This window comes from Alternaria alternata (genome assembly GCF_001642055.1).
Source record: "Alternaria alternata strain SRC1lrK2f unplaced genomic scaffold CC77scaffold_8, whole genome shotgun sequence".
Classification (NCBI taxonomy): domain Eukaryota; kingdom Fungi; phylum Ascomycota; class Dothideomycetes; order Pleosporales; family Pleosporaceae; genus Alternaria; species Alternaria alternata.
In genome coordinates, this window is record NW_017306197.1 from 248,841 (window position 1) to 266,761 (window position 17,921).

The 17,921-nt window shown below is 50.4% G+C and overlaps 8 protein-coding genes across 8 annotated transcripts; 2 read left to right on the forward strand and 6 right to left on the reverse strand.

Annotated features, from left to right (window-relative positions):
- Positions 1-679: 679 nt before the first annotated feature.
- CC77DRAFT_1030302 (hypothetical protein) lies at positions 680-1,470 on the forward strand (the record flags this gene model as incomplete). Its single annotated transcript, XM_018526580.1, has 2 exons — positions 680-892; positions 949-1,470. 2 exons carry the CDS (start codon positions 680-682, stop codon positions 1,468-1,470), a joined length of 735 nt encoding a protein of 244 aa, XP_018386905.1.
- Positions 1,471-1,873: 403 nt separating this feature from the next.
- On the reverse strand, positions 1,874-5,106 carry CC77DRAFT_804036 (Thg1-domain-containing protein). Its single transcript, XM_018533265.1, has 6 exons — positions 4,886-5,106; positions 4,695-4,784; positions 4,398-4,529; positions 4,213-4,257; positions 3,967-4,139; positions 1,874-3,842 (listed from the first exon to the last, which is right to left on the reverse strand). The coding sequence occupies exons 1-6, from the start codon at positions 4,897-4,899 to the stop codon at positions 2,074-2,076; spliced, it is 2,223 nt and encodes a 740-aa protein (XP_018386906.1). The 5' UTR covers positions 4,900-5,106; the 3' UTR covers positions 1,874-2,073.
- A 1,823-nt stretch (positions 5,107-6,929) lies between these two features.
- Positions 6,930-10,407, reverse strand: CC77DRAFT_804033 (putative histidine kinase HHK15p). Its single transcript, XM_018533264.1, has 3 exons — positions 9,682-10,407; positions 7,377-9,594; positions 6,930-7,325 (listed from the first exon to the last, which is right to left on the reverse strand). Exons 1-3 carry the CDS (start codon positions 10,212-10,214, stop codon positions 7,188-7,190), a joined length of 2,889 nt encoding a protein of 962 aa, XP_018386907.1. The 5' UTR covers positions 10,215-10,407; the 3' UTR covers positions 6,930-7,187.
- A 98-nt stretch (positions 10,408-10,505) lies between these two features.
- Positions 10,506-12,552, reverse strand: CC77DRAFT_1019420 (hypothetical protein). Its single transcript, XM_018524828.1, has 2 exons — positions 11,757-12,552; positions 10,506-11,704 (listed from the first exon to the last, which is right to left on the reverse strand). The coding sequence occupies exons 1-2, from the start codon at positions 12,100-12,102 to the stop codon at positions 10,980-10,982; spliced, it is 1,071 nt and encodes a 356-aa protein (XP_018386908.1). The 5' UTR covers positions 12,103-12,552; the 3' UTR covers positions 10,506-10,979.
- Positions 12,466-13,576, reverse strand: CC77DRAFT_1007840 (hypothetical protein; the record flags this gene model as incomplete). The annotated part of the gene is made up of 5 exons (XM_018523500.1): positions 12,466-12,519; positions 12,670-12,677; positions 12,844-13,219; positions 13,333-13,479; positions 13,559-13,576. The coding sequence occupies 5 exons, from the start codon at positions 13,574-13,576 to the stop codon at positions 12,466-12,468; spliced, it is 603 nt and encodes a 200-aa protein (XP_018386909.1).
- A 52-nt stretch (positions 13,577-13,628) lies between these two features.
- Positions 13,629-15,438, forward strand: CC77DRAFT_804929 (NAD(P)-binding protein). The gene is made up of 5 exons (XM_018533270.1): positions 13,629-14,055; positions 14,108-14,528; positions 14,615-14,803; positions 14,861-15,144; positions 15,200-15,438. The coding sequence occupies exons 1-5, from the start codon at positions 14,027-14,029 to the stop codon at positions 15,342-15,344; spliced, it is 1,068 nt and encodes a 355-aa protein (XP_018386910.1). The 5' UTR covers positions 13,629-14,026; the 3' UTR covers positions 15,345-15,438.
- A 59-nt stretch (positions 15,439-15,497) lies between these two features.
- CC77DRAFT_1060296 (hypothetical protein) lies at positions 15,498-16,261 on the reverse strand (the record flags this gene model as incomplete). Its single annotated transcript, XM_018528326.1, has 2 exons — positions 15,498-15,566; positions 15,620-16,261. The coding sequence occupies 2 exons, from the start codon at positions 16,259-16,261 to the stop codon at positions 15,498-15,500; spliced, it is 711 nt and encodes a 236-aa protein (XP_018386911.1).
- Positions 16,262-16,328: 67 nt separating this feature from the next.
- CC77DRAFT_804759 (hypothetical protein) lies at positions 16,329-17,903 on the reverse strand. Its single transcript, XM_018533269.1, has one exon. It carries the CDS (start codon positions 17,732-17,734, stop codon positions 16,511-16,513), a length of 1,224 nt encoding a protein of 407 aa, XP_018386912.1. The 5' UTR covers positions 17,735-17,903; the 3' UTR covers positions 16,329-16,510.
- Between the last annotated feature and the right edge of the window lie 18 nt (positions 17,904-17,921).

Genomic DNA, 17,921 nt, shown 5'->3' on the forward strand with positions numbered 1-17,921 from the left:
GGCAGAAGAGTTGATCACTTAGCAAAATCAGTTTCAACGAGAGTGGATAGTGTACAAAAGGAAGTGAATTGGGGGAAAGACTATGCCCTTGAAAACGGTGAGAGGTGAGAATCGGGAAGGGACTCGCGACCTGATCGGGTGGAAAGTGAAGACCGAGCCGAGTCGCATTATAGGAAAGTGCCAGTACATAACATCTGTTGCTTTACTGTTTGTACGTATTGACCCCATATGATTGTGAATGCTGTGCCAAGGCATCATTGGATCGAATGACAGAACGACCTGGGCTATAAGAAGGTACGATTAGCACTGAGAAGTTGCGACTCGCTCCATTGTCAGCCAGGAATTATGCGCGTCACCGCAGTCTCTTCGAGTCTTGTTGTCACTCAAGATTCAGAACCAATTAAACAAAGACCAGAACACTCAGACACTGAGCCTACTGCAGCAAATGGTCAAAATGAGGACAGTCCTCCACATGATTCTGTTCTTTTGCGTTGAACAGCCAACACCCCAGCGATGCCTATGAGCAGGACATGGAGTGCATGGGTAGAGTTGGTTAAGCTAACGGTAGCCCGGGTTGTGTAGTGCTCGGGGGTCCGCAAGTCGATCGCGCTAGCCAAGACTTCCCCACCAAAATTTCCAGACGCGCGAAGCCGGCTATCACTCCTTCACCTCACCTGCAATGAACGCCGAGGCATATCTGCGCAAGCAGGGCTGGCAGGGCTCAGGTCACTCTCTCGATCAATCTGGCCGCGGCATCAAAAAGCCGCTTCTCATCGCGCACAAGAATGATCAGCTAGGACTCGGCAAGAAGAAGGCCGCGCACACGACAGACGACCAGTGGTGGTTGCGCGCATTCGACCAGAGCCTGCAAAGTATCGGCACGGGAAAAGATGTATGCGATCATGTCTTTTCGCACTTGCGCCACCAAGCGACTGACCTTCCACATAGAGCACACTCGACCAGATTCGAACGCAGGGCATCTATCGTGGCGGTCTATATGGCTTCTTCGTAAAGGGCGAGATGATTGGGGGTACCATCGGAGATACCTCAGCGACTACTACAGACGCATCGAACCCTGCTTCTGGCACAAGCACTCCCCCTACATCCGCATCCGATACCGAAACACCTGTGCCTACGAAGGAGAAATCTGACAAGAAGAATAAGCGCAAGCGAGATGAAGCAGAGGCGCCATCCGGCAAGAAGAGCAAGAAGGCCAAGGGTCGTACTGCAGAACTAAAGGATGATCGGAAAGCCGTGGCAAAGAAGCTCGCGAAGCTGAAACCCGCCGAAAAGACCGATTACGAGACACGCGCCAAGGCAAAGGGTCAGACGCTCGAGCAATACGTCCTTCGTCGCATCCAGAAGAAGACCGAGACGCGCACATCCAAGCATGTGGAAGGAGTCAAAGAGAAGAAACAAAAGTCCGATGAAAGGGAGAAGAAGAGCAAAAAAGCAGACAAGGCGCAATAGCAGTGATCAAGACATGACAGCTGGAGAGTACAGTAGTAACCGGCCGGGTCAATAATCAACCCGCCATGCGTTGCGTGTATATCTCTCAATTTGGGTACTGCTCGGAAGTGCATGCAGAACATCTCAGGGGCCATTGCTATAACAAGAACAACAGCTCGAGAAGCTGGATACTGTGAATATCCCCTTGAACATCGAGACAACATCTTAGGGGTTGCAGGAAAGGGGAGAAAACGTCGATGACGGCTTCGGGCAGCTCTACAAGGGCTTAAGGTAGAGACCGTAAGGATGACTCCAGCGCGGAGAACACGGTTGAGACGCGAGATGGGATAGATTTGAGAAGTTTAGATACCCGTTATATAAGCGAGACCCTGTATAACACGGATCGCACGATGTTGTAGAGAGCGAGTACTATCCGATTACTCAAACCACCTTGATCAACAATACGCAAATCTTACAATCACACTCCCTCCCACCTACAGTATCATACATTCCCATCATCAAAATCATCAAAATCATCATCTATCCAAAAAGAAAGAAAGAGAAAAATTCAAGCGTCGTCAACGAGGGGCAACGCCAAAGAAACACTACCTTCCCTGATCAATCTCACCCTGTCTTCCCACTCAGAATCCAGGGCCTCTTCTCCCAGAACTCATCCTTGATGATATCAACATGTTCCATGAGCACAGTCGCCTTGCTCCTCTTTTTTCTGTCTTTATCTTTTTGCGTACGACTCATGTGTACCGGACGACCTTCATTGGTTTGTTGGGGATTAGCAACTACGGCCCGACTTCCAGTTTCCGGCTGTGGCTGTTTGCCTTTGTCCGGTTTAGTCTTGGAGGAGTTTGACTTTGAGGGGTTGGGTCGGTTGACATCTTTGTTGCGGCCGGTAGACGGCCGGCTACTGGGCAAGGGATGGGAAGTGGCGTAATTTTGGGAACTTGAACCTGTTGATGTTGTCGAGGATAGAAGGGTGTGGATGTCTGGGCTCGAATAGGGGTATTGCAATGATGCTGATGTAGGCGCAGAATGCGTTGGAGTAGAAACAGCGTGGAGTTCCGCGATGCCCGGGTGGGAGACATTTCCCTGACCCCAGACGTGCCCGCCTCTGTTGTCTGAATCGCTAGTTCTTCGTTGGGGCGACTCAGTTCCATTGGTGGATGCAATGGCATACCTGTTCCATTCTTGCTGTGGACTATTTCCCTTGACCTTTTCTCGCGTACGCATCTCTTCCTCTGCGCTCATTGGGGGACTTGGTAGAGCCTTGTTCTTTTGTATTGGTGGGCTGACTTTACGGGGTGGCGTGGATGTTGTGTCTCGAGGGCTGACTACACTCTCTTTCTCATCGAAACTATCTCGTGTAGCTTTGAGTGTCGTGGTGGATCGATGGACCGGTAAGGATAGCTTGCGCGGCTTACTGTTGGCAGGAATGCTCGATATACGCAATGGTATAGATGGCGGTTTCGGTGGTGCAGGTGTACTGGATGACGCAAAATATGTCGGCAGCGAAGGCTGGCTTGGTGATCGTTGTTTGAGCCGAGAGGGTTTCACCTGGGGTGGGTATGACGTCGTCAAAGAAGCTGATGCAGAGTGCGAGAATCCATGGCTGACCGCTGCATTCGTATGATGACGGTAGCCAGCTATGGGAAAATCTGCGGGGAAGTCGCCCTGTGGTGTCACCGGTGAGAAATTGGTGCGTGTTGTTGGATTTGGTTGATTCAATGACAGAGGTGGCTTGCTGCTTGGCTTTAATATTGGTGGAGATAGAGGCAAAGGCGTCAATGAGGGTAGGTGCTGTTTGCCATTCGATGAGGGGTTGTTATTCCATGTTGCAGTTGATGGCGGAGAAAGCGGCATGGAAGAACCTGGCATAGGGCTATTGTTCTCAGATCTGATCGGGTTGGACCTAAGCGGGTTAGGAAATGCTGATCTCGAGATGTTAGGTGGTGAAGGTGGTGGCGACGGAGTCGATGTTGTTGACAAGAAGGTCGGACGCGAACAAAGCTCTGGAGACTCCATCAATTCCTTTTGATCTGGAAGATATGGGATGGCCCTCTCGATAGACTGGGATGCCCGGTGACCGGATGCTCGCTTTGGTGTTGGCTGAGCTATAGGTGGCGTGGGAAAGTCTGCCAGCACAGGTGACGCTATCTGCTCGACCGGCGGTGGAGTAGGGAAGAAGTCTCGGTATAGTACCGTGCCCTTCTTGAAGCACTCCGGTTCGTTGTTGTAGTTGATTCCAAACTCCTTGAACAGAATCTCGTTCTTATCGGACGAAACTGTTCCCTTGAGTCTTTGTTCTGCTTCTCTAGCTCCCATGCCACCCTGCTGAAGCAGAGTCCAGAAAGTAGTGTTATAAAGATTGTTGATGTGGCCTGGGCGATGGTCAAATTCAATTCACGATTAATAGAAAGATAAAAAAGAGGGTCATAGGAGATGCCTTTAGCCAGAATGCTGACAACAGAGGGTAGGAAGGGGCCGACGTATCATATTACTTACAGTCAACTTGACGCCAGCTCATGTAATCCCGAAGATTAGAGTCGCTTGGGTAGCACACTGCACGTCCATCGAACGAGGGCAAAGGAGGTGTAAGCGGCTTATCCGGAAAGTATGTAGACCAGGACCACACATAGTACGAGGTAAATGTCGACACAATTGTCGTAGTGAGCTTGCTAAATCCGGGTCAGTTCTGGTCAAATCGCCAGCGGGGATCAACTAGTTGCACCAATGGGAGTATCTCCGTACCTTGCTCGTCGTTCGAATAAGGCACAGTCCTTGTGAAAGACGAAACTGCGACCCACGTCAGCTAAGCAGTCCCGAAACATGCTACCCCACCCATGTATATACCGTGCCGGGAACCTCGGGCGGCCTCGATGGAACATCAATTTACCTCAAACATAACATGCTCGAATGGAAAAAATGCAACGTACCTATATTCGTCGCTGTTACCGAATGCAAGGACAAGGTCAGGCAACTCTTTCATGACAGCCTGGGCTGCAGCGTTCATGACGTCGAGCCCATTCTTATCGTTCGGCTTGACGAACTCATACTTTGACGTAAACCTATTCGCGTATTGTTAGCGAAAACCGCTTGATGGTGTATAATAGCCGAAAATGTTGGCCTAGGGCAGCAATATCCGTTCATGCAACATGGTTACGGGTACCTGCATATGCCGGACCGAGAAAGTTTGCCAACTCAAGTGAAGGAGAGAAAATTGGTGAACGTACTTGGAAAAGCCACGTCCATCTATCCGTACTACAATCCAGGTATTGGCCAGTAAAGCATCGGGCTGCTCAAACTGGCGCACATATTCGTATCTGGAGTCCGTTAGTTGAGGTCCGGCGAGCTCGTGCAGGCGGTCAGCTCTCAACGATGGCGGCTGCTTCCCCACCCAGTCGAGAAGCTATCGAATACTTACTTGCTGTTCGCCATTTATGACCTCTCTGCCGATAACAACCTTTCTTCCCCGGCACAGGCGCACTGCATAGTCTTTGAGCGATGAACGACAAGAAGATGACGGACGTCAGCGCGAGCTTGTTTGCTGCTTGGGCGTGCGCAAGTGTGGTTTTGAAGGCTGAGTGACTCCGGGGCTAAGGCTACCACAGCAAAAGACGGTGTTTCAGGTCCGCAGATGTAATGCAGCTACGGCGACAAGCTTCTCCAGCCGATTGAAGCGCGGATATCGAGCGCGCAATTGGCATCCTCCGAGTTGACTATCATGCATTGTGTGGGCACGCCCGCGGGTCGCAGAAAGTCTTTCAGCATGGGATGAGTCCCCACACTCCGTTCCGGACGATCGCTAGCGCTTGGACCACAGCAATGTCTCTTTGGAAAAGCCCGACACGCATCAACTTGCGCATCGCGTTTCCGTATGCAAAGAGAAGGGCTTCTTAGAAAGGAGAGCCCGACGCGTACTCATGCCAAGCAGCTTTAGCAGTTTCCCCTCATCGCACAGACGAGCGCATGAAGCACTCGGACATGCGGTATCTACCGACCCATACGTAGTTGCCGGAGCGGCGCGAGCGGTGAAGGTGTTCAGTCGCATACCCGTGCTTCTAACAAATAACCGGCACGTGTGGCAGTTGCTGCTGGCTTGATGCTGGGAGAGAAGCCGTAGCCTGACGCATACGGGACACCGGCCTCTTAGGGATGGATACTAAGGCCAGCCACAACACCATCTTCAAACAACAACACCTTGCAATGTACAGGGCCAGCGCCGACATGTATCCGGAAAGTCGCTATCCAGCGCGTTTGTCGCCGCAAAATTCGTCTCAACCTCCGAGGTTGGCGTTATCATCTTCTTCTACTCTTTTCGAGAGCTTACTTGGCATCGACTGAGATATGATGGTAGAAAATATTTCTAGAAAGCTATAGCGGTCAAGTCTGCAGGAACCATACTGTATCTCACAATACATTCATCCGGACAAAAATTCTGCAAGCACACCGTCCGTTATGACTGCATATATTCCTCATGGCTGCAATTACTCATCTGATGGGCAACAGCCTCTCCCAGCCTAACGAACTTGCGTGACAATTTAATTATTGAAAGCAACAGGCATCGCCACAAACGAAGGGCCGGACCGGCGCCACACGAGCGTATCATAGCGTCGATGCTGGCCTAGATGTACTTTCCCACTGTTTATTTCAGTTCTCTAAGTTCCCCACATCTCAACTTTAGACCGTCGGTCAGTCTCGTATGACATCGTGCATCCGATCTGAGCGACGCTATGCGAGTAAGATTCATCATGCGCCTTGGGGTAGAAAGCAGAAAATAACAAAGAGCCCTCACGCGTCAATCATTGTCCCCTTTTAGCTGCTACGCGACGCTCTTGACCTTATTCCAAATACTTGCACATGGCCAGGTTATGCTGTCATCAATCATCCCAATGACAATACGAGTCTTCGTTTCAGGCCAGCTTTTTTGTTTTTGCGTTCGTTTTGTCATGATCCGATTGCAATTGTTTTGAGTTGAACTTTGGATTGGTTGGCTATGTGGTGACCCTATTTTACCGGCGGCTGCGTCTGAGATGGTGATATCTCCGTCTTTAACCACGGCAGTAGTGGTGGGTCTCCAATGCGACTGTGTGGAGGTCTACCTAACAATGGTTCTTTACTCGGGACAACGTTCGCAAATGGTTGGTAAGGTTGAGCCACAATCCAGATCTCACACAATATGTATTGGTGATTGTGGCGACAATAGTACATGGCTTCGTTGATACATCTCCATCATGTCCATCGCTGTCTGACAGCTTCATAACACTGAGCTTCCGTGTACCTTGCACTGGCACCCATGTAACATCTGTCCTCCCCTCTCCTATGCAAAGACATACTTTCTTCGCGAACTCTTGTGTACTAAACCGCTTGGAGTTAATGAAGCTGTCCACAGCATCAAAAGATACCTTCCATGGTGGCAAGGAACCTGAGTTACCAGTTGTGGCCGCATCTGCATCTGGACACGTCTTGTAGCCATGTTCGAATCTGAGCTTGAGCAGGTACGACGGAAACACCACGACTTCTTATTCTAACAACCACAACACATGAAGGGATCTTGATGCGAGGTCGTGAGATAGACGGTAAACATTCGCGCTTCCTAGCACAAAAGCAATCCTCGGGTCTTTCGTAATTTTTCGCGATGGATCACTGGATGATCAATGGCAACTCCCTGGAGCCAACAACCTAGTTGCCGTATAGATTCACTAGTTTTCTTGACGAAACTTCATTCAGGGTACCAGTGCACTTGATTGAAGGCCCAGTCCCGGTGTTGGCGGTTCAATGGACGAGGGCGCTAATTGCGGCATCAGCGACTTCATCATGGAGACCAAGTCGGCCGCTTTGAACGGTTTCTGCATGACGCGATCCTGCACACTCCGTTAACATACGGTTGATACTAACAATCTTTGGGTACTTACTGCTCCGGCAGCGATAGCCGTATCGATCTGTTCTTTTCGGACATTCGCTGTAACAGCGATGACGGGCAAACGTTCAGAAGCGTACACCTGTTCTTTCTCCCTTCTACGAATCTCGCGCATCGCGCCAAGGCCATCAAGCACCGGCATCTCCAGATCCATCAGTACGATGTCGAACGTTTCTCTTTCCAGTATCTCAAGAGCCTCTAGACCGTGGTTTGCGACTGAAACATGACATCCTGCTTTTTTGAGCTGCTTGCCGAGAACTTGTTGGTTGATGATGTTGTCCTCCACTAACAACACGTGCAGTTGTCGAGCCGCTGCTTCTTGTCCAGCCTGTTGGAACATTTCTTTGAGGGTCCTGGGCTGCCATTCCACCCTTCGCGTTTTGACATAGAATCCGAATGTCGATCCTTGGCCCAGAACCGACGAGACACCTATCTCACCACCTTGCTTCTCAGTAAGCGCTTTAGAGATGAACAAGCCCAGTCCGCTACCTCCATACTTGACATGCGTCTTTACGTTTGCTTGTCGAAAACGCTCGAATATCTTGTAAATTTCCTTCTCTTGTAAGCCAATTCCGGAGTCCTTGACTGTGAACGCAAGGTAAATCTCTTCACCAGTACCCCAGTCTGGATTGCTGGTAACGTCGCCGTCTTGCTTGCCATCCGTTGCCCAGAACATATTTCTTGGGAATAGATCACGGGGATCTGACGTACTAGCACCGAAGCGGATGGAGATGTTCGGCTCTTTCGACGGCTTGACGAACTTGATCGCATTCGTTAGTAGATTGATGAATACCTGAGTCACCCGAGATGGATCCAAATAAACGTGGTCAATGCCTAGGGCCAGAAAAGATTTGTCCGGTGTGATGTTGTACGAGATCTTATTCGTCTTCAGCTCAGCCTGGAAGATGTTGACGATGGAGTCTACAAGCTTCGTGGGCTTGACTGCGACAGGCGTTATAGACAAGAGCATGGAGTCGAGTTTACTCAATGTGAGTACATCGTCGATGATACGTTTCTGGTGATTTGCACATTGCATGATGACGTTTGCGCTTTGTATGTTGTCATTCAGAGTATCGAGGCACGGTACGGGTATATCGGCGAGCTGGGTTTGGCACTCTTCAATCGCATTGGCAATCGCGTCTGCGCAATGCACGATGGCGCTCAACGGGTTTCGCATCTCGTGCGAGACTACGTCAATGAAGGCCTCTTGCTGTCTTTTTGCTTCTCTTGCTTCGGCGGCCAATCGGGCCTGGAAATTCTGTGCCCAACACAATCTACTAATGTCAGTCGTACAAGCCATTACACTGATCACACTTCCATGCTCGTCGCGATATGGGAAGGCTAGAACCTGTAGCTGGGCAGGCTCGGGATCGCCCGTGGGAGGCGTGTACATGCGCTTCAAACGCAAGTCGGCTGTAACGTGGTCGGCGCCTTTAATCAGACGTTCCCAAACATCATCAGCCTTTGCTCGATCATCGTCGTGATAAGCTTCGAGAAATGCAAGGCCAACTGCATGGTCAGAAGCAGATTTCCCAGCTAGCTGGTAATAGTGATCATTCGCCCAAAGCATTAAGCCATCCAGAGAGACGTGGCACATGCCTACAGATGCATGATCAATCAGATGACGTAGCTTGAGATCGCTAAAAGCAAGGTCAGCTTCCAGCTGCTCTTGACGCTTTCGATTGGCTTCACAATCGACGGCAGACGATACAATGCTCGAAACCATGCGACTGAGATCTCGAATGAACTGTTTGCAGATATCGTCGTGTGGGCGGTAGGGATTTGTACCAAATACGAGATAGCCAAAGAGGCGTGTTCCGCACATGATAGGGCTTATGATAATCTTCTTGGACGGCGCACCCCAACCTCCCCAAGAGGTAGCTAGGAATCGGTCGTCGTGCTCGATAACCGTCTGTTCTGCACCGGCTCGTCGCAGGTCTGGGATCAAGCCTTCTTCGCTATCAATAGTGGCTTCTTCCACGATGAGGCCATGTCCTTCTGGAAGTCCATTACAACCATGGAGTCGCAATCTGTTGGAGCCTGGAGTCTCATCGATTCGGTAGAGCATGGCCATGGGCACGTCGTTGGCGTTGGATTCGAGCGTGGTGAGGATGTGGGAGCAGACGTCGTCGACACATTGAGAGGGGACAGAGGCAAGTGTGTTCAGACAGTTGGTGCGGCGGTCGGCGAGTTTTTGGCTTGTGACCTCGTAGCTAGTTGCGTCAGTTGGGGAACGAAGCCTAAGCTGTGTGCGACTGAGAGGGCCATGTTCTGCAAGTTGTCCATTGAACGTAACTCACGTCGTGTTGATGAAGCCCTCGATGGCGCCTGGCATGCCTACTGGCACAAACCCGCCCGAGAAAAACGTCTCCTCTGTATACCCCTTCCGCTCAACCACCGTGGACGTAGCCGAGCTGTAGTTTACGCCAGCGCCTGTTCGCTTGGCCTCTACGAAGTATTGGCGAATAGACGGCCAGAGATCCGGATAGCCTTCCTGGAAGAGGGATCCCATAAGCTTGGGATGCACGCCGGCAGCAAGAGGCGCATATGCCTCATTGTATATAGCCGTGAGATTGGAGATGTCCCCCCACCAGAGGCAAGCCCCGCGTGAATCAGAAAGGACGTAGCTGGCAAAAAGTCGCAGCGTCTGGCTCCATGTGCTTGTTGGTCCCAGGCTGGTACGCGACCAGTCGGTGTTGCAGAAGAAGCGGATATGATCTGTCTGAGGCAGCGCGGCTGTCCAGTCATATGCGCATCCCTTGTCCTGGTCGGGCGGGCTCATGGGAGGAGCCCCGAGGCCTTCTTCGTCCGGAGGAGGGGTGAGCATCTGCATGTGGCTGCCGATGCAGATGTGACAGTCGCGAGAGAGAGACACAAACTGGCTGCAGCATTCTCAAAAGAAATCGGCGGTCGCGCAGACAAGACACGGCCAGAGCCCGGCTATCTTATGTCCATGCGATCCTTTGGTTTTGGTTGACAGCGACGGTGCGTCTCTCGGCCAGGGTTGGCGTTGATGGAGGGTGGGCACGGGCACCATCGAAGATGCAAGTGCTCTCACTGCCGATCTACCGGAATCCGATCGCTTCGCGCCGAAATCACATGTCTTCAGAGCATACCCCATACTTCACTCTTAACTCTATTGTCTACATAGGCCAGCGCACCCTGCATCTGGGCAAACGATATCTCAACTCTCACACAGCGACAAGACATGTCGTGTTTTGCCAAAGCGAATCTTCTCCTCCTGCGGACATCACGCCGCCACAAGCGGATGATCCTTTTTGTTCATCGACCGATCACCAAGATTTGGGCCATGGGGATAACAGGGGCGCCATGCTTCTACCATACAATTGGGCTGCTCCCGGAGTTTCGCAGCCTCACCGAACACACCTAGTCGCTAATCATCGTCCCACAGCATTAAGGCTAAATACTAATCCAGCACTATAATCCACCTGCTCGTATGATGTCTGTCCGAACCGAGTACATCTGACTCAAAGCACTGCAACCTTCACCGGATTTAATGCAATTTGCACCCACGCCTGTTCCACTTGACATTCGATGAAAACCCTCTCTACAATTTTCTCCTCTCTCAACCACCATGTTAAGCAGCCACCGCCTTGCGATCTCGAATCGTGAGACCAGAGGGATACAGTTGTTCGAATGTTTTATTCGAATCGTCTTCGCCTTCTAGCTTGGCGCGGAAACAGTACGGTCGGTCATCGCGACAAATGAGCTGATAGCTTCCTTTGTCGACTTTGCATCGCTGCACCGTACGCAACGTTCCATCTGCCTCGATCACGAGCGTCGAGTGCCATGGCGTTGCGCCCAAAGCTCCTTTTTCTTGCTGCGGAATGATAGCCATGGACAGCTTATCTTTACCACCCGAATCGTGGATTGATAGACGGATGTATTGTGTAGGTACGGCTGCCAGCGCAGCGGAAAACGCTTTCCATCGACCCATCATCTCCTTTGCTGTGTTGGCAATATTCGCAGCCTGGTCTTCTGGTGACAGCGCGTTGTGCCGATCGTTGAAAGCCAGGTCCTGCTTTAGAAACTCGAGATACTTGGTATGCGTCATCTGCATGTCGCTAGTGGATGTGTTGGCCATGTCCGCTTCGAATTTGGGGTCACCAAAACGTTGCTTGAGCTCTTTTCGAATGTTTGCTGCATGCTTCAAATAGTACTCTTTTGACTGGAAGTCTCCGGGATAATCGAGCAGGTCCCAGAGGCGCAAAAAGCTAAGGTTCTGAAGCTTGTTGGCTGCAGCTATTTCTCGCACGCCCTGTCCAAAGTTCCATACGGTTTCATCGGTCACACCAAGCAGATCTACCATCGTCAGCAATATATCGAGGCATGGTGTTGTTTTCCTCCAGCTCACCGTTGTATACGAGACCATCAGATGTGATGTGGCATTCAGCGCCATGCCCATAGATCGCTTTGATTTTCTCGCACAGCCCATCCAGATGTTTCAGCGCAAGCTCTTCGCCCAAATCCGGCAAGACACCCAGCACCTTGTCTTTCTGATTTGGCGATTTGAAAGGGAAACCAGGTAGTAACATGCGAATTGGTTCCTTGCGCTCTACCTGTCCCGCCACAATAGGTAGGAACGTCTCGAACCCATCCCAAGCTCCAGTCCGCTCGTAGTTCAGACCATACTGTTCGACAATCTTTAGTACTTCGGTCGCTTTTGCGTCTGCGTCGGTTGTATCGTCGATGGGAGCCATGGTATCTGTCGCGTCCTCTGTGATGCAGAGTTGCGACAGACCTGCACGTTATATACGTGATGATCTGCTGCGTTGCACCTTCAGCTCCTGCCGGGGCTGCATCCAAAACAAGGCGTCCGCTGAGGCACAGCTGTAAGCACGCATCAATTCGCGCCCGCCTGCTACGCTCGCGTATGCTGAAATCACGATGCGACGAATCTGAAGAGATACCGAGATCCATATTTCTTATTATTGTGTTACATTGTTGCGAAGAAAGCCCTTGTTCTTGTTCAATTCGGACGTTGAAAGCTCATAGGAGTTATTTCCCCCTTTTGCAAACGAGTCGTCAACAACCAGGAACGTGTTGAAGCAATCTATTTGTGGTCATCCAGCGCTCCCAGCTCCAGCCTCCGCGGCTGATAGCCCCGCAATAGCTAGCTGCAAGCGGCTAGCAACAGTGGCACACATCAGCCCCCAAGCTTACCCAGATATGTCTCTTCTCTTTTACACTCTGGATACCTTCCTTGCAAGATGCTTGTTAATGGATTCTCGCACGCCTTACAGCGGTCTCGACCACGTATCACTTACCTCATATGCTAATGCACGCGATGCTCGCATTCTGCACAATCTAGACGAAGCGCATGTAGCTGCGTTGGACTGCACCTATCGTGACGTGGGTCGCTCTGATCAACCTCCTCCTCCATCTTTCCAAGGTTGTGTTATCCTTATCAGGTGTATGTTAGATCGGCCAAGTGGACTGACCAAACATGAAGCCGATGGATCGTGCTCTCAGTTGTGGCACGAAGTCTGTCAGAGGTCGATGGAAACAGTCTTCCGCCCAGCCTCGAGGAGAAGTAGAGACTGGACTTCTTGGAGCTGCCTCTTGTTTTCTCTTTCGCCTCTCAAAAAGATCCCAATCCCAAACTGCCCCCTCGAAACCACCCTTCTTATCAAGTTTATCTCGAGTAGTTCCGTCCTTAAACTCATTCCAGACCTTACTGCCTCCTTTACTCCTGGCAGTGTTCATTGCCTTCTCGTGTATTTCTGGAATTGGAAGCTGGACCTTCCCGCGCTCAGCTGCTTCTTGTAAGGTACGCGTTCTGTACTTTCTCCCTTCTTGTCCCACGCAAAGCTCAATCTCTTCTCAAGATCTCAGTCATTGCAAACTAAGGCGGCAATCCCCTAATCGTCACCGAGTCTGACATGCCCACCTCTGATTATCCAGGCAAGGATGACGACTGAACAACTTACATACCCTTGTTCCTTGAGATCATAGACGGAGGATTTATTGAATTTACTGATACTAGCAGTCTTCCAGATTGCATTTGCAGAAAAGAACGCTTTTACCGAACGAGAAACTTTAACGATTTCCACTTCGGATATCTGCGAAGCGTGAACCTGCAATACATCTCTGCAATCTTGTCGATAAAACTAGTTGTAGCTACCAGAAGCTCGGCCATAAAGTATACCTAGGTACTTTGGTCGACCGGTTCATGTCGTAATTTTGAAGAACCACACCGGAATGACACAGCGCAGTCTACTGACATTATACCAATCGCTAAACGAAAGAGATTAGGAAGATCATCGGAAGGATATTATAGAAGTGATGCCTGGCGAGATTTGTAGTCAGTGTAACTTGCCTTTAACAGAAGCGGGGCATACAAGTATTACGTCATTTGTGGGGTTCGGCAATCACCTAACATGGCAACCGGTCTATTACAAATCATTGATACACTATGTCGGCAGACAACTGGTAGAGAGAAACGACAAGCTTCGGCTACTTACAAGGTACTCATAATGTCGGTTTTATAGTCTTTGTAAAGCTTCTGCATTACACAGCATTGGTAAATAGCGTTTGTTCACATACAATTAATAAATCGGAGACTTGTATCTTGGAAGAAGACACCGCTCATTACCCTATCACACTGATTTTCTGCTTACCATCATGCCCATTCTCATAACTGGTGCATCCGGGTGAGTGCGCTTCTATTGGCCAAGTCTACTTTATAACTCATTGGTCTGATAGATACCTCGGAGGCTCGCTGCTTGCACAGCTACGCAACACCGCCCTCCCAGGAAATGAGACTATATATGCTCTAGTCAGGTCTCAAGAACAGGCAGAGGCAGTAAAGGAATATGACGTACTTCCTTTCACTCTCGATTTGCAGGACGAGAAGAGTGTTACGAAGAACATTGTAGATGCGCAGATCTTCGTCGTCTATTTCCTTGTAGACGCTGTGAATTGCGATATGCAGATACCTCTAATTAAAGCTCTCGGAGAGGTCAAGAGGCAGACCGGACGGGAAGTGCACTTTCTACACACCAGCGGCGCAAAGATGTTTAGCGAGCATGCAGGAATGCCCACCGATAGGAGACTTGTTGACACTGATCCGGCATTGTACGACCTCCAGAAAAGCTCCGAGTCTCCACACGAATTCTTCACCAAAGTAAGTCGCACACAAGCAGCGAGTGTAATACTTCTCTCTGTTCCACAATCTTCGCATCCCAATCATGATCATTCATGCAAATCTAGGCAGCGAATACGAACATCACCGTCATCGAAACGGCCGAGAAATACGGTGTTCGCAGCTACATTTTTGTTCCATGTATCGTGTATGGCGAAGGTAAAGGCTTTGGGAACAAAATCTCGATCCAGACTGTTGCGGTGGTCACAGCTGCGAAGGGTTCTGGCACCGTCTATGATGTCAACCCGGAAGACCGGGTGTGTGCAATTAGAAAAATATCCAGGCGACGACCGGCATACTAACAGCCTACCCAGACTTGGCCAGTATGCCATATTGACGATAACACAAAGCTTTATGTAAAGCTGCTAAAGAGTATTCTGAGTGGCGAGAATCCAGGGTATGGCAAGGACGGGTACTATCTCGCTTCGTCTGGCAGTATGGCGTGGTACGACATATACGCCGCCATGGCAAAAGCACTTGCGAAGCGTGGGGTGATCAGTAGCCCTGATGTTGAGAGAGCAGACGATGCCGCGCTTGACAAGATGGCGCAGGCCTTGGGCTGTCCTAAAGATATGGTCGCAGTGCAGCTGGGTGGAAAGTAAGTCCTTATGCATCTCCACAAACGATGGCTCAAATGCTGACCTAGGACGCAGATGCACATTCGAAGCAAAAAGGGCCTATAGTTTGGGCTGGAGGCCGGATCATGCGCCGGAGCATATCGTCGAAGTGGCAGATGCCGAGGTCGAGCTTATCTTAAACCATATAGGAACGACCACTGGCAAAATTACTAAGAGATAGGAGAAAGAGCCAGAAGGAATCTTCGACTCTTATTTCTAGTATGGACAAAGCATCCCCATATTCAAGAATCGAAATATCCTTCCAATCATCTCATAGCCAAACCCACTTGTTCATCTGTACCCATACTGACGAGTATCTAGCTGATATCGGTCCTCAACCAGATACGGCAGAGTTGCTCAAAATATCCTCTAGTTCTGCCTTGGTATATCTTTGCTGTGGTTGCTGCAGTGTAGCGTCAGCCACATCCCTTGCCCTTGTATACTCAATCGACTCACCTCAATGAACTTTGGCCCATCATACTCGCGACACAACTTGACATACTCCACCAACGGGCCCATAATCGTAGTATCTACATTCAGCGCTGGACCGCTCAGCGCGACATCCAAGTCATAAGCCAGCACAACGATCGGGCCTCGAAACGGCAATCCGAAGGTCTTGTTCTCAGTCAGGGCACGCTCTCCATGAGTGTTGGCGTCATAGTTGATTTGGACAAAGTACGGTAAGTATCGGTTATGGAAAGAGAGCTTTTTGATCTCTTGAGCGGGTACAGCGGGGAAGTGATGTTCGAGGCCGCCTACCGTACCTTTCTCGTCGAACGCGAGGACGGAGAAGAGAGGTTTGTGAAACTTTTCGGGGAAGTATAGGACACGCCGCAGGGGTTCGCGTATGGGTTTCTGGGTAGCGTTGACATATGACTTGCAGATGAGCTTGTGGTTGGCATCCCAATCATGCTTTTGACAGGCTGGTGAGCAATAGCGGATGCTCTTGCACTTACTGCACTTGTTCTTCGCGCCGAACGCATGACAGGTAGCGCAGAGATCTGGGATGTTGGTGGGCGGAGGGGAGATCGGAATATAATCTTCCAGCATGAGGGGATAGCCGAAGTCTTGAGATATATGTGACGCAATTGAAGACATGGTATCAGCCTGTGGAAATCTCACATAACAAGGCGACACCAGGACTCAGGAATACTGCAGGTTTTGAAATAAAAAAAGTAGCTCGAATCAAGATATGATGAAGGTCATCGCAGAGTCAATAAGTAGGATAGGAGAAAATAAATAGAACTAGCATGAGTTGTAAAGCGTGTAGGACAAGGTCAAGGGACTTTACCTCACTCTAGGAATATACGACTTTACCTCGAGTGGATAGTAAACGCCCAGGCAGTCTCAATACGGGCGATAGAGCCACTGCGATGGATGAAAGAAGACGTCGAAATCTACACCACCAAACACACCGATTGCCGGGAAGAGATCAGACTCTCCTCTCAGCCCAGTGTTACCTCCCTCGCTCCTCACGTCGAGCTCCTCGTTGCCATCCCAGCCGCCTTCCTTCACTCCATTGCGCGTGAAGAAAACATCAATATCCAACATCCTTCCCTGCTGCGACTCTTCATATGAGGGTGGGTTCCGGGGAACTGAGAAGGTTATCCCGATACCCACAGTATCACCAGGCTTGAAAGCTGAGGTGAAGTCGATGCCGCCCCATGCATCGTTGACATACTTCCTTCCGTCATCACCATGCACACCAAGACTGGCACGCTCCCAACCTGGAAGACGAAAGGTGGGATACGGTGGTGCGACAAAGCCTATGGCAATGCCAGCGTCTGCTTCTGAGAAGGAGATACCACCACGACCTATGCCAATAACTTTTAGCTCGAAATAGATAGTCTTGGAGCGCTGCGTGTTGAGTGGTGAGTCCCAGAACACGCTATACATGGGTAGATTCGTGAGGACGCTTGAGTCTCTGCACTTGGCATGGGTGCGACACCGCCAATGCCCAGCTTGAGGTTGAGGAAGTAGATCACCCAGATAAGATGGCGCCTTCAACAAAGCGAGCTGACCGTTCTGAATCGCAGCATGAGTGCTGGGCTGGAGATTTTGTGGTGGCCATAATGGGTTCATGTTCGTCCAAGCCAAGGCACGATCACCTTCCTCGGTAGACGCGTTGGCAGTAGGGGAACTATCGTAGCCCATCGACGGTGGCGGAGGCAAAAGTGAAGTGTCAGGGATGACGGTCCAATCGTGGTATGGCGGAGGATCCCAACTAGGAGGCGGTTGCTGCGGGTACGAAGGAGGCGGTCCCGCTGGAGGTGCGTAGCCTGAGGACTCGCGTTTAGGCGGAGGTCCGGGAGGAGCAGTATACGACGAAGATCCGTGGTGTGGTGGGGGTCCTGGAGGTGCAGAGTACTCAGACTTGGACGATGATGAAGCCTGGTTTGGTGGCGGGCCAGGAGGGGCTTGGTACTTTTCCGTTGGCGCTATGTTGTGTTGTTGTTCTTGGGGCGAGTTGTAATAAGGATTATTCGAGTTCTGGTTGTGGTCATCCGTCCCGTATGAAGGTCTTGTGGAACTGTCATCACCCTTGATCTTGTCTTTCAACTTTTTGAACATGATGACTCTGGAGACTGAGTACTGGAAGCAAGTATCTAGTCTTAACTTCGAAGCGGGCAGTAGAGATTTGATGGATCTTTGTTTGTGGTGGTACTGCTGTGACACTACAAGTAGAACGGGCGCAGTTCAATGATGATGTATGGATGTTGGCCGTTTGTGGCTGTGCATGCGTGAACAAACATGTTAG

Coding starts and splice junctions, on each gene's coding strand:
- CC77DRAFT_804759 (XM_018533269.1), bottom strand. CDS start 17,734: ATGTTCAAAAAGTTGAAAGACAAGATCAAGGGTGATGACAGTTCCACA.
- CC77DRAFT_804036 (XM_018533265.1), bottom strand. Junction 4,258..4,397: donor GGTAACAGCGACGAATATAG/GTACGTTGCATT, acceptor CGTGGGTCGCAG/TTTCGTCTTTCACAAGGACT. Junction 4,140..4,212: donor TTATTCGAACGACGAGCAAG/GTACGGAGATAC, acceptor ACCCGGATTTAG/CAAGCTCACTACGACAATTG.
- CC77DRAFT_1019420 (XM_018524828.1), bottom strand. CDS start 12,102: ATGGCTCCCATCGACGATACAACCGACGCAGACGCAAAAGCGACCGAA. Junction 11,705..11,756: donor TGATGGTCTCGTATACAACG/GTGAGCTGGAGG, acceptor TGACGATGGTAG/ATCTGCTTGGTGTGACCGAT.
- CC77DRAFT_804929 (XM_018533270.1), top strand. CDS start 14,027: ATGCCCATTCTCATAACTGGTGCATCCGG. Junction 14,529..14,614: donor CACACGAATTCTTCACCAAA/GTAAGTCGCACA, acceptor ATGCAAATCTAG/GCAGCGAATACGAACATCAC. Junction 15,145..15,199: donor GCAGTGCAGCTGGGTGGAAA/GTAAGTCCTTAT, acceptor CCTAGGACGCAG/ATGCACATTCGAAGCAAAAA.
- CC77DRAFT_804033 (XM_018533264.1), bottom strand. CDS start 10,214: ATGCAGATGCTCACCCCTCCTCCGGACGAAGAAGGCCTCGGGGCTCCT. Junction 9,595..9,681: donor GAGGGCTTCATCAACACGAC/GTGAGTTACGTT, acceptor TGACGCAACTAG/CTACGAGGTCACAAGCCAAA. Junction 7,326..7,376: donor CGGCTATCGCTGCCGGAGCA/GTAAGTACCCAA, acceptor CGGAGTGTGCAG/GATCGCGTCATGCAGAAACC.